At 57.2% G+C, this 12,594-nt stretch overlaps 1 protein-coding gene across 1 annotated transcript in view; it reads left to right on the top strand.

The window, feature by feature from the left end:
• GRIN1 (glutamate ionotropic receptor NMDA type subunit 1) overlaps positions 1-12,594 on the top strand; it is a 42,494-nt gene that overhangs the window by 22,050 nt on the left and 7,850 nt on the right. The window contains exons 6-18 of the mRNA XM_027896958.1: positions 262-533; positions 1,867-2,011; positions 2,107-2,190; positions 3,118-3,253; positions 4,142-4,269; positions 4,449-4,613; positions 4,923-5,041; positions 5,641-5,753; positions 6,222-6,370; positions 7,201-7,358; positions 7,722-7,883; positions 9,443-9,552; positions 10,611-10,756. Coding sequence (XP_027752759.1) covers positions 262-533; positions 1,867-2,011; positions 2,107-2,190; positions 3,118-3,253; positions 4,142-4,269; positions 4,449-4,613; positions 4,923-5,041; positions 5,641-5,753; positions 6,222-6,370; positions 7,201-7,358; positions 7,722-7,883; positions 9,443-9,552; positions 10,611-10,756 — 1,887 coding nt within the window. The remainder of the gene's footprint in view (positions 1-261; positions 534-1,866; positions 2,012-2,106; positions 2,191-3,117; positions 3,254-4,141; positions 4,270-4,448; positions 4,614-4,922; positions 5,042-5,640; positions 5,754-6,221; positions 6,371-7,200; positions 7,359-7,721; positions 7,884-9,442; positions 9,553-10,610; positions 10,757-12,594) is intronic.

The raw sequence follows: 12,594 nt of genomic DNA, 5'->3' as shown, positions 1-12,594 counted from the left end.
GCCTGCGTGGGGAGCCAGCAGTCCAGCAGCCTTGTTCTCACTGCCAGACCCCAAATCCACGTCACTGGGGCTTTGCAAGCTGCCCATCGCCTGGGGGAAGGGCTGGGCAGGGCAGTGGGGATGGAGCACAGGGAGTCGGTGGCCGTGTAGCTGTCCCCAGACCCCTCTGGCAGGCAGGACGGTGCCCGCCCAGCGCCGCTGCCCCTGCCCGAAGCTCGGGCAACTCCCCACTGCATCCAGGGGTCCCCACTCCATCACCAGGCGCTTGCTTGTCCCCAAGCCCTGTTCATGGGAGCAAAGCTGGAGCAGCCAGCGAGCCCAGGAGTGCCGACCCGCCTCCTCCTCTCCTCTCGGGCAGGAGTGATCGGTTTGCAGCTCATCAATGGGAAGAACGAGTCCGCCCACATCAGTGACGCTGTTGCCGTGGTGGCACAGGCCGTGCACGACTTGTTTGAGAAGGAGAACATCACAGACCCACCACGGGGCTGCGTGGGCAACACCAACATCTGGAAGACAGGACCCCTTTTCAAGAGGTATTTGGTAAAGGGTCCTGCTGAAGGGAGCAGAGGACCTGCTGGGGGAGAGCTGGAAAAGGTGGGAGTATGTGGAAAAGGTGCAGGAGGACATGGCAGCTTTGCTCAGAGTATCTGTCACTACAGCTTTGGGGCATGTGGCATACGGCTGACTGGACTCTCCTGCATGATTTGGATGTGAAGGCTACATCTCTCCTAGAAAACTATCCCAGACACAGGCTCAGGAAGTGGCACCCAGTTTAGGCATCATGTGGTGCCTGGCACCGAGTTGGTCCATGCCAACCCGTGCTGCCCAGGGCAATGCTTGGGCAGCTGGGATGTGTGGGCAGGGAATGGCTCTAGGAGGAAAAGATCTGGGGGCCGTGATCTCCTCCAGTCTGGATCATAATTCCATGGGTGGAAGTGGGAGAGAGGGGGGTTTTCTGCCAAATCAGGGTAGGGGAGTGTTTCTGTCAAACTGGAGCTCGGTGCTGTGGACACATTTCCTGCTGAACATTGCAAGGGCTGTGGCATGGGTCAGTGTGCTGCAAGCAGAGCTTGGTGGCAAGAGATCTCCCTGCATGGGACAGGCTGCTCAACAGATGAGAGCATGCGTGTGTTGGGTCTTGCCTCCACGGGCAGAAGGATTGGCAGATGCTGCATGTGCTTCCCAGAACCCAAACTTTGTGCACATCAGTGTGGATGCTGGAGCCACAGGGCCTCTTCTGCAGGCTGGACTGTGGTACAGCAGCAATTCCCTGCAGACCTGGGTTCTGCTGAGCATGGAACCTGCAAAACCTGGAGTTTGTTTTAGGAATATTTCTGGTATCCTCTGCAGCGACACAGTCTTTGGCATGAGAGAGTCAAAGTTGTTCTCCACAAGCGGCTCAGGCAATCATTCTGTGTCTTCACTATCATCTTTCCAGAGTTTGGGGGCTGGTCTCCTCTTGCTGGGGTATGTGTGTTCCTGGGGCTCTGTTGTAGGCTGTGATGAGCTGGTGTCAATCAGAGGCACCAGGAATGGCGACATGGACACAGTTCCCAAGGGACACCAAGAGGAAGGTGTTCTTGGGTGTTGTGGGACACAATTCCTTAAGGAAATGGGAATGATCTACTGGAAAACAAGGGACAGTGAGAGCAGATGTGGTAGTGAACATTCAGGCAAATGACTCCATCCACCAGGAGGGGATGGTTTCTGGTCTGTGAACAGACCATAGGCAGCCTTGGCTGGATTTCTGTAGTGTAGTGTGCATATGGCAGGTGACTGAGAGATTTGCCCTTCTGATGCCTTCTTAGGTGTCCCAATGGCCACAGCAGGTTTTCTAGGTTGTCCCCACTGTGTTTCCCTCTCCAGGGTGTTGATGTCCTCCAAGTACTCGGAGGGTGTCACCGGCAGGGTGGAGTTCAATGAGGATGGGGACAGGAAGTTTGCCAACTACAGCATCATGAACCTGCAGAATCGGAAACTGGTCCAAGTTGGGATTTACAACGGCAGCAATGTACGTACAGGCCTGGCCTGGGAGGGAGCAGTGTGTGCACCGGGGTGTCTACCTGTGGCCTTACATCCCTCTGCTTCCTCTGGGATCAATCACAGGTCTTGACCAACGACAGGAAGATTATCTGGCCCGGGGGGGAAACCGAGAAACCTCAAGGCTATCAGATGTCGACCAAGTTGAAGGTAACAGCAAACGGCATTAGGGGGTGGCAGGTCTCCTCAGCTCTCTGCATGCCAGGCCATGGCTTTATCTGCCTCCACCTCCACTGCTGCCTCTGCAGCTCTCAGCAGCCTTTGCAAACCCAGGGCACCTCAGAGAGGATGTAGCAGAACAATACAGAAGGTACTGGAGGGTGTTCAGAGCACAGCTTTCAGCTGGAATCAAACTCCAGAAGCTGGAGGTGACACTGGAAGAAGATGTCTCCAGTCTTGCTTTGCTTGTCATGCTCTTCCCTTAGGTGTCACCCAGCAGCCACTTTAGTGACTGGATCCTGGCCAGGCCAGTCTTACCACTATGGCCATTCATTTGTCCTGCTGCCCAGGCAAGGAACACATTCCTGCTGGTAGTGGAGCCCTTGTCCCTGCAGAGGTGGTGTTGGTATTTTGGGATGTTGCTCAACTGAAAAAGTCTAGGGTAGGACTGAAATATCTGCATTAGCTCGGGGCAGTGTGACTGTGTCTAGAGGCCCTTTCTGGTCACTAATCCTGGCTGTGTGGTGTCTCCCATCAGCCTCCTGTTAGGGAGAGGGGTTTTGAGGCTCATGAGAAAGTCTCACACGAAGGAGAGTGCTGATACATCTGTTCCTCACCTTGGGATCAGGGAAAGCAATTGTTCTTAAGAGATGGCCTTGACAGTGCTGGGTGAACAGCTGGAATTCACGATTTCAAAGGTCTTTTCCAGCTAAATGGTTCTATGATTCTGTGATTCCCCTGTGCCAAAGCCAGGTCCTGCTGCTGGGCTGAGCAGTCTTGTGTGCTGAGATGGCAGCTGGGGAGGGCACCTGGGCATTTTAGCCGTGCTGGTGTGGAGAGGGAGCCCAGGCCCTCACCACGGAAATGTAGCTCTGGAAGGGGACAGAGACAAGAGGGTGTTTGTGCTTGGCCTGGCAGATCGTGACGATCCACCAGGAGCCCTTTGTGTATGTGAAGCCCACCCAAGCAGATGGGACGTGCAGGGAGGAATTCACCATCAACGGAGATCCTGTGAAAAAGGTCTTCTGCACTGGGCCCAACGAGACCATCCCAGGTAACTCAGCGTGGGGGTGAGCCCCCAGCCCACCCAGCTGATGAAGACTGCCACTCCAGGAAGGGGTCTCAGGGAGTGCTCAGTCACACAGGAAGCCTAGAGGATGAGGGGCAGAAAGGGGACAGCACAGTCAGCCCCCAAATGACCCCCATCAGCTCAGCCCCACAGTAGTGCTGTGCAGGAACTGGGCACTGGGGCTCAGGTTTTTGAACCCAACACATTACTTGAACCCAACAGATCCTCTTTTCTGGATGGGCTGCAGGGCTGTTTTGGGGGTTGCACCCCAAGTTTCTGTCTCCTGACATGCTCCAGTTCTCTTTGCCTTGATCTCCAGCAGAAGTGAGACACTCGAGGCACATTAGCACTGCCTGCACTGATATGAACAACACCAGTTTCCAACTGATATGGAAAGCCTGTGTCAGGATGAGGAGTGAGCACCTGGGGGGAGCATGAGCTGCTCAGCAGTGCCAGGCTTGCCCAAATCCACCTGAAGGGCATCCCCTTGGCTCGTCATGCTTTCCTGTGCACACCATTCCCCCAGCCCTGAGCTGTGTCCTGGGCTGTGTTCAATCTGCTGGGTCCACCCTGCCCTCAGTGGGTGGGTAGCACCAACTCTCAGCCCACCTCTCTGGGACATAGCAAAGGAATGAGACCCCTTTGCCCCCAGCAAAGACCTCTTTGCTCCCACACCAGAGGTGATGGAGGCAGTGAGAGGGTGGTCAAGGCAGACGGCCCTGAAGGATAACGTGGTTACACCCCACATGGAACCAGAGCCACGAGGTGGCTGTTCTCACTGGGACAGGCATGGATCCTGCATGGGGTTCCTGGCAAAGGGCTGCCTCCACTCCACTCCACTCCACTCCTGCCCCCGTTCTGTCCCCTCCACAGGCCGTCCCACAGTGGCTCTGTGCTGCTACGGCTTCTGCATCGACCTGCTCATCCGCCTGGCAGGGGTCATGAACTTCACCTATGAGGTTCACCTGGTGGCTGATGGTAAATTTGGTACCCAAGAGCGGGTGAGTTTGGGCACTGTGATGTCTCTTTGCCTGTATCATGTGTTCAGACGCCCCCAGGCCCTTCCCTGGAGCAGGGGTGGGGAGGGAGGGCAGTGCAGGACGGGGATCCTGTGGGGATCCTGGCTGATGGGGGAAGGGTGTCAGGGCAGGAGTCTGATCCTGTGTTGGCTCTCTGGCAGGTGAACAACAGCAACAAGAAGGAGTGGAATGGGATGATGGGGGAGCTGCTGAGTGGCCAAGCAGACATGATTGTGGCTCCCCTCACCATCAACAACGAGCGGGCTCAGTACATCGAGTTCTCCAAGCCCTTCAAGTACCAGGGACTCACCATCCTTGTGAAGAAGGTATGGGCTGGGGTGGGGTGTTTTGCAGAACAGGGGAGGTGACCCCTGCTCCCCACATAACAGAGAAGTGCCATGCCCACACCATGCCCAGTTCGACCCGTGCTGCCCCTGCCCACTCCAGGGCAGCCCCTGCAAACCCCAACCCCCAGGCTGGGTTTAGTGCTGGCTCTTTTCTCTGCCACCCTCACCCTTCCTGTGTAGCCGAGCAGGAGGAGCTCAGAGCAGGGCAGGGTCCCTGTGGGTCTGGGCAGGTGGGCAGGGTGTGGGTGTGGTGGGTGCCAGCGCTGTTCTCCTCTCTCTGTGTGCCAGGAAATCCCCCGCAGCACCTTGGACTCATTCATGCAGCCCTTCCAGAGCACCCTCTGGCTGCTGGTGGGGCTGTCCGTGCACGTGGTGGCAGTGATGTTGTACCTCTTAGACCGATTCAGGTGAGTGCACCTCGGGCCCCCCAAGGGCTGGAGGGGACAGGGAGGTGCTCCTGGGAACCATCCCCTGGGTCCCCGCAGTGTCAGGCACAGCCCTGCAGCCCTCTGGGGAGCTCTCACAGGAACTAACCCCACCTTCCCTGCCTCACCAGCCCTGGGCTGAGGCTCCTGTCCCCTCTGGCTGCCTGAGTTTCCCCTGAGATAGTTTCCTCTGGCCCTTCCTTAGCCCTGTGACAGCTCCTCTGAAGGGCAGGGAACCTGTCCCCACCTCAGCCCTGTGCCCAGACACCTTGGTGGCTGATCTGCAGTGAACCCTCCGTGTTGCAGTGGGAGAGGCTTGAGCTGGTCAGGATCAGATCATCCTTCTGGTCTGGAGAGACGTGTGATGGGACTGGTACCAGAGTGGGATGTGCAGGGTTGCCTATCAGCACTGGGGATGTGCAAGGCAGCAGGACATGATGAGGAAGAGCTGTTTGGAACACAGGCACAGGCTGTAGGGCTGAGTGATACAGGGCTGCATCAGGACACTTAGGAGGGCACAGTGGAGAGCCCCAGAAACCAGGCTCTGGGAAATGAGAGGAGTTCTTTATCTTGTTTTCCAGCCCCTTTGGCCGGTTCAAAGTAAACAGTGAGGAGGAGGAGGAGGATGCCCTGACCCTCTCCTCGGCCATGTGGTTCTCCTGGGGGGTCCTGCTGAACTCTGGCATTGGAGAAGGTGAGTCACAGCTCACAGTGGGACTGATGTGCCCTGCAGCCCTGGCCCTGAGCTGAGAAGGCTGAGGGAGAAGCCTCTCACTGATGAGGCTGATGCCCTTTGGGGACCTCACTCCCTGAGCCTTCCCTGAAGCAGGCTGGTAGAAGACTGGAAATGCTGAGTGTGGCACACTTGTGGCACTTGTGAGGGCTACCCTTCCACCCCCAGTGTCAGTGGGGTAAACAGGTCTTCCTTTGCTGTGCATCCTGCCCAGAGTTACCCACCCATGGAGGATGGGACACAGCATGCCCTGGAAGGAGCTGTTTTTTTCTTGGTTCAGGCAATGCAGAAGCTGCTTGCACAGCTCTTGGCAGAGCAGATAGATGGTGCATGTCTGCAGCTGCCGTTGGTCTCACATAGACTGACGTGTCTTTGATGACCAAGCCAGGCCCTTGTCGTGCCAGTCTGATCTCTCCTCTCTCCCCCCAGGTGCTCCCCGGAGTTTCTCTGCCCGTATTCTTGGCATGGTGTGGGCTGGCTTTGCTATGATCATTGTGGCCTCATACACTGCCAACCTGGCAGCCTTCCTGGTGTTAGACAGACCTGAGGAGAGAATCACAGGCATCAACGACCCCAGGGTAAACCCCTTCACTTGCTTTCCCCTTCCCTGCCCACCTCTGGGCATGTAATGTGGCTTGTAGTTCCCAGAGCCCTGATTTACCGTGGCTGGGAGCTATGCCAGGGGGCAAAACCAAGCTCTTCCTGGGCTGATCCTGATGGGTCTGAGCCCTTGCTCTGAGTGGGAATGGACAGACATGGGGAGGGATCAGCTTGTCCAGAATAACCCCTATGCAAACTGCCTGCCAGTTCCTGGAGAGCCTCCACTAACCAACGAGGAAACAATTAATTATAGATGACTTATACCTAATGAAATTGTCCCTGCGGTACAGTCAATACTCTCCACATGCCTCAAATCCATTTCCTGCTCTGGCAAGGACACAGCCACAGCTTATCAGCCCCATCACACAGGAATGTGCCCTGCAGCAGCACTGACCCACAGTGCCCTACACCCTGCTGCATCCTGCCCAGGGCACTGCCAGCCCCGTGGTATCCACAGCCTCCTGCACCCTCAGTGCCATGGTGTCCCTGTCCCACAGTGTCCCCTGCTCTGCCACCACGGTCCCAGAGCATCCACTGCCCTGCGGCATCCTCTGAGGAGATCAAGGTCTTCTCTAGGGAACAGGTCCCTGAAGGAGGTGGGAAAGCCAGTTTTGCTGATGAAGGACAGAAAAAATAGGAGCCTTGTCGCAGAATCACAAAATATTCTGAGTTGGGAGGGACCCACAAGGATCATCGAGTCCCCCTTTTCAGTGAATGACCCAGCAGGAATCAAGCCCACAGCTGCGGTGTTAGGAGCACCACGATCTCCCCAGATGAGCTGATCTCGGGGTCTGTCCTTGCCTTTCAGCTGCGCAACCCCTCCGACAAGTTCATCTACGCCACGGTGAAGCAGAGCTCCGTGGACATTTACTTCCGACGGCAGGTGGAGCTGAGCACCATGTACCGGCACATGGAGAAGCACAACTACGAGAGCGCTGCCGAAGCCATCCAGGCAGTGAGGGACAAGTGAGTGGGGCCAGCGCCCTGTCTGGCTGTGCTGGGAGGGGTTTCAGGGAGCTACAGCTGGGTGGAGCACGCAGGGTCAAGGGAGCTGCAATCCAAGTGTGTCCTGGTGGGACCTCCCACGTGGTGCCGAGAGGGATCTTCCTGTTCCTGGTGCGTTTCAGGTCTCTGGGTGGAGAGCACAAGGTCTGTGTGGGGAACAGCACAGTGGGAGCCCTGGCCCTTCTGGCCTCTGCTCTTCCTTCTGTGCAAGGCTGGGTGGCTTCAGTGCTTAAATTAGGGCTGGGAGCACCCTGGCTGCTCCCGCCGCGGCTGCAGACGGCTGGGCTGCCCCACTTCACCTGCCTGTCCTCTCTCTCTGTCCAGCAAGCTCCACGCCTTCATCTGGGACTCGGCCGTGCTGGAGTTCGAAGCCTCCCAGAAGTGTGACCTGGTGACGACGGGGGAACTCTTCTTCCGCTCCGGCTTCGGGATCGGGATGCGCAAGGACAGCCCGTGGAAGCAGAACGTCTCCCTGGCCATCCTCAAGTCCGTACACAGCTCGTGGCGTGGGGCTTGCCCCCAATGCTGCATGTGTTGGCACGCAAGTAGCCTCATGCCAGGCACTGCTTCCCCCCTGCAGGGACAGGGGTGCTGGGGGCTGCCGTGTCCCTCCTGACACAGGGGACACGGAACGGCCAGCATGGGCACCCACAGCCTCAGCTCCAGCTTGCAGGGCTGGGGGAGCAGCAGGGAGCTGGTGGGAGAGCAGAGCAGAGCAGGGCAGGGATCAGGAGCCAGGCTTGGCCAGGAGTGTAGGGAAAACTGGCAGAGAAAGCTGAGGGCACCCCGCTCCAGGTCGCAGTGAGCAGGGTGTGGGTGCTGCCATCTCCCCACCTCTCCTTGTGGATTCAGCCAGCCTGACAGCATTGCACTGCCCTGGCTTGGTCTGCCAGGGGCTTTCTTTCAGCTCTGGCTATTCCTGTTAGGCAGGGATATGTCAGGACCCCTGCTGAGTCCAGCTAAGGCTTTTCCACCAGCATTAGCCTGCAGTGTGGAGTGTCACAGGTCAGACTGGTATTATGGGTAACAAGAGATTGCCTTGTATTAGTTTGGAAATGCCACACTTGTGTCAGACAGACGAATGTGGCGATGGAGGAACAGGCAGCTGGGAAGCAGCAAATGGAGAGAGACAGACGTGAGATTGTTTTTAGGAGAGACAGGACCAGGAGCCACCACAGTCCTGCCCAACATGTGGAGATGAAAAGCCTGAGAAAGAGGATGGGCAGGATGTGGAAGACACAGGCAGGACCCAGGGTGATGTAGGGAGCCGTGGTTACCCCATCTGTGGGGTGATCTTACCGTGGGGATGGGTGACAGATGGGATTTGGGTAAACAATGTGAGAAGCCTGAAGAGGCCACAGGGGTCCTTGGTACCCTCCTGGGAGAGGATGCAGAAGCCCAAGGCTGCAGGTGGCCCAGAAAGGCGGTGGGGACGTGCCAGGTACAACAGGGAGGAAAGTGCAGGGGGCCCATGGTGAGATGTGTGCTCTGTGCTCTGCCAGGCAGCAGTGCCCTGACCTAGAGGGTGCTGGGGATCCCACAAAACGATTTGGGTCAGCATTGCATGAGCTCTCAAGTGGCCCTGGCAGGTGGGGGGACCATGCAGGAGGGAACTGGGAGACGTGGTTCATGTCCACTCCCTGCAGCCTCTCTCCAAATGCTCTCTGAGCATTGCCTACAGCTGCCAGCTCCATCCTTTCCATGGGAACACGCCTTACATGTGGCTCTTTTGGCAACAGCTGTCTGCCCCACAGCTGCCCCAGGGGTACTGGGAAGCTGTGGGTCCTGCTCACAGCCACTGTGCAGGGGAGGGTGAGCACCTGCAGTACTGGCAGCCCCTGCAGACAGGCCATACTCACACTGTCCATGTGAAGACCACACACGTGTGCACTCACACACAGCCAGCACATCCTTGGTCCCTATTGTTTGTAGGCTGCAGACAAGTGCAGGGTCCTAATACAGGGGGCACAAAGGCACAACGTGTGCCCCAGCTGCATGTTGCTGGTTCCCAGTGACTACTCTGTCCTGTCTCCTTGTGCTTCCAGGTCCCACGAGAACGGTTTCATGGAGGATTTGGACAAGACTTGGGTGAGGTATCAGGAGTGTGATTCCCGTAGCAATGCCCCAGCAACACTCACCTTTGAGAATATGGCAGGTTTGTTCTGCAAACCTCTTTCTTCCCCCTCGCTGGGTAGTCTGCTTTCATTCAAGACACTCTCCTCTCCAGGGCTTCCTCTTGGGCCAAATCTCTGCTTCTTCTGGGTCTGTGCTTTCCTCCTGCTGGGAGGTTGCTGTGGTGGGCTCCAACTCCACCCTGTCTGAAACAATTCCACAAAGCTTCCCCCACATGCCCTGGGTGCCCTTCTCACCCGTGGGGCTGCCCTGCTGTGAGCACTGCTCCTTCCCTCTGCTCTGGCCAAACTGTGGCTGTCACTGTGGAATCAGAGCTGCCCCAAGCAGAGAGAGGGGAACAGCACCTGGGGAAGGGCAGGAGAGGACCCTGCTGCAGGAGGGGGCTGGAGGCAAGAGACAGCCCCCCAGCCCTGAGAGCCCTGGGCAGAGGCAAGAAGAGGAAAATGGATGCAGAGGGGTTTTTGTCTTGGTCCCCCTTTGCAAAGGCTGTGAGAACCCAGAGACAGGGTGTCCCTTGCAGCAATGTGGTGCTACTGGTCCTGTACCCAGCCAGTGCAGTGATGAGGGATGAGGGGTGTCCGATGGGACCCCGTCCTCGCCAGCACCACCAGCCAGGGCAGAGGCACTGAGAGAGGGGGTGCTTTGCTCTGTCTCCTCAAGACACCACTCCAAAGCCCCGAGGGCTGCAGGGATCTGAGGACAGCACAGAGCTCTGTGCATGGCTATATTTCTCAACAAGACAAACTGGAGCTCCACAGCTGGGGTGTGGTGCAAGCGACCCCGCAGTCCCACGTGGGGGTCTGCCCGGGGGCTCGGTGCAGCAGCCAGCACGCAGCACTGGCGCAGCACAGTGCCCTGTGCCTGCCCAACCAGAGCTTGCACAGACATTCAGCACCCTACCACCTCTCTGCCCACCCTGCAGCACCTCCTGTGTTCCCCTCCTCGGCCCCTCCAGGACTAGGGGGGATGGTGGGGGGACCCTGGGTTGGCAAACGCTCCCGGTGCCGAGTGTGATGCAGAAGAAATGAAGTGTCATGTTGCAATTTCTATTGCCCCCTGTAACTTTCCTGCTTATTTCAGGTGTGTTTATGCTGGTGGCTGGAGGTATTGTTGCCGGGATATTTTTAATATTCATAGAAATAGCTTACAAAAGACATAAGGATGCGCGGAGGAAGCAGATGCAGCTGGCGTTTGCGGCCGTTAATGTGTGGAGGAAAAACCTGCAGGTAGGACAAACCGTTTTTAGAGCAAATCTCCACCAGGTGCGTTTTCCATTCCTTCACCAAAATCAGTGAATGCAGAGCTGTGGATTAGCATGGGGCCCTCTGTCCCTCACCCCACACCCCAGAAACTCCAGCTGGGCATCAATGGGTGCCCGGCAAGCTGTAGGGTAGTGCCTCATCCCTGGAGGTGTTGTGCACAGCTCCAACTGGGACAGAGATGTGGCCCAAATGCCCCCAGTGGAGCTTGGGATGGGGACTTTGCTCTGCTGGGGAGCACGTGCTCCAAGCAGGCAGTGCCAGTGTGGCTCCCTTTGCAGGTATATCTGCCCTGCTGTCCGGTCTGGCCGTGCTCACCAGCAGATGGGGGGAGGTCAATCCGCTGCCACTGAGCACCCCTGCCCGGTGCTCAGGTGGAGAAATGCTCCAGGGATAGTTTCCATCACCTACCCTTCCCTGCTTGCTCCCCAACAGCGCGGTAGCCCTTGTCACACCCAGGACCGACTCCAAAATGAGGTGGTGCGTGCTCTTGTCCTTTGGAGACAAGGACATTTCCCCACATGGGAGCCAGCAATGCCAGTCCCTGTCAGTGCCAAGGCTCCCTCGGGCCTCTTCCATGGGGCTGTTGTTCTTCCCGGCTTCTCCTGTCCCTGGAACCCCTCTGTGCCACTCAAGGCAGGGAAGCCCAGGAGGGTCAGAGCTGCCTGGCAGTGCCACTGAGCCATGGACATGTCTGTGGGCCACCAGCCTCACACTTCCCTTACCCTGCTGCTTTTGGGGCTGAGCCCCACAGTGCCCCTGAACCCCAGTTTAGAACAGCTGGAGGCTCTGTCTGAATCGCCCAGGCTGGTTTTTTCCCCTGGGGAAGCACCAGCGTTCGAAGAGCGAGAGATCCTTTAGGCGACTAAAGGAGACTGCGCTCGGAGCAGAGCCAGCGAAGGAAAGAGAGAGAACGAGGCTCGGGGACCCCAAAAGGAGCCCGGAGCGGTGGCCCTGGGGGAGCAGCGCTGGCTGGGGTGTTTTGGGGGGGCTGCCCGGGTGGAAGCGACCTGCCCGAGAGCAGCGAGGGGAGCACGAGGCCGGGCTGCTCTATCCTGAGAGCTCACTGGGTTCAGTTCACTGATAAGAGTCTCGGAAAAGCCATTTCTCAACATTTTTTTTGCCTTTTTTACCTCTTTTTTTTTTTTTTTCCTTTGCTTCCAAAAAGCAGCAGCACCGAGGGGGTTAAGGCTGCTGGGACAGAGCACACTAGTCGCACTGCCATTTTTCACTTGCCAACCTTCTAGAAAATACTGCACTGGGTCCTTGGGCAGAGTCTGTGGGACTGTGAGCAAAGCATGCTGCCCTGTGGGGATAAACAACCTCATGGTAAAGAGCCGTTTGACATTGTAAGACTTTTCCACAGGAGGAAACGTCAGAGCACTAGTATCTGGTACATTGCTAGAAGGTAGGCAAGTGGAAAGATTTATTTGTTAAAACAAACAAACAAAAATAATGGTTTTTGGGATCACAGTTTTGCCATGGCTATTTCCTGAGATGCCATGGAAGAAAAAGACATTTCATTCCATTCATCTTGCTTTCCTTTCCGTTTGTGCATGTCCGCAAAAGAGAGAACTGAGAAGGAGGAGCAAATGTATCCCCGAGCATGCTCTACGCACCAGCGGGATACATTTTGGTTACCCCCGTGCGGTAGCAGAGCCAGACCTGGTCACTCCGTCCCCCGTCGGAAAGGTCACACTCATTGGCACGAAAGCAATTGGGGAGGAATCGTTGTCAGCGCCCGCCGCCGAGCGCGGCCGGTCCCCTCGGCTCGCTGCCCCCGCACCATGGCGGCTGGTGCTCCC

This window comes from Empidonax traillii, unplaced genomic scaffold, assembly GCF_003031625.1.
Source record: "Empidonax traillii isolate 1590-97213 ecotype Southwest subspecies unplaced genomic scaffold, ASM303162v1 scaffold520:size1094406, whole genome shotgun sequence".
Lineage (NCBI taxonomy): Eukaryota > Metazoa > Chordata > Aves > Passeriformes > Tyrannidae > Empidonax > Empidonax traillii.
Note: the sequence above shows the minus strand (reverse complement) of the source record. Positions and strands in the feature narration are given on the sequence as shown.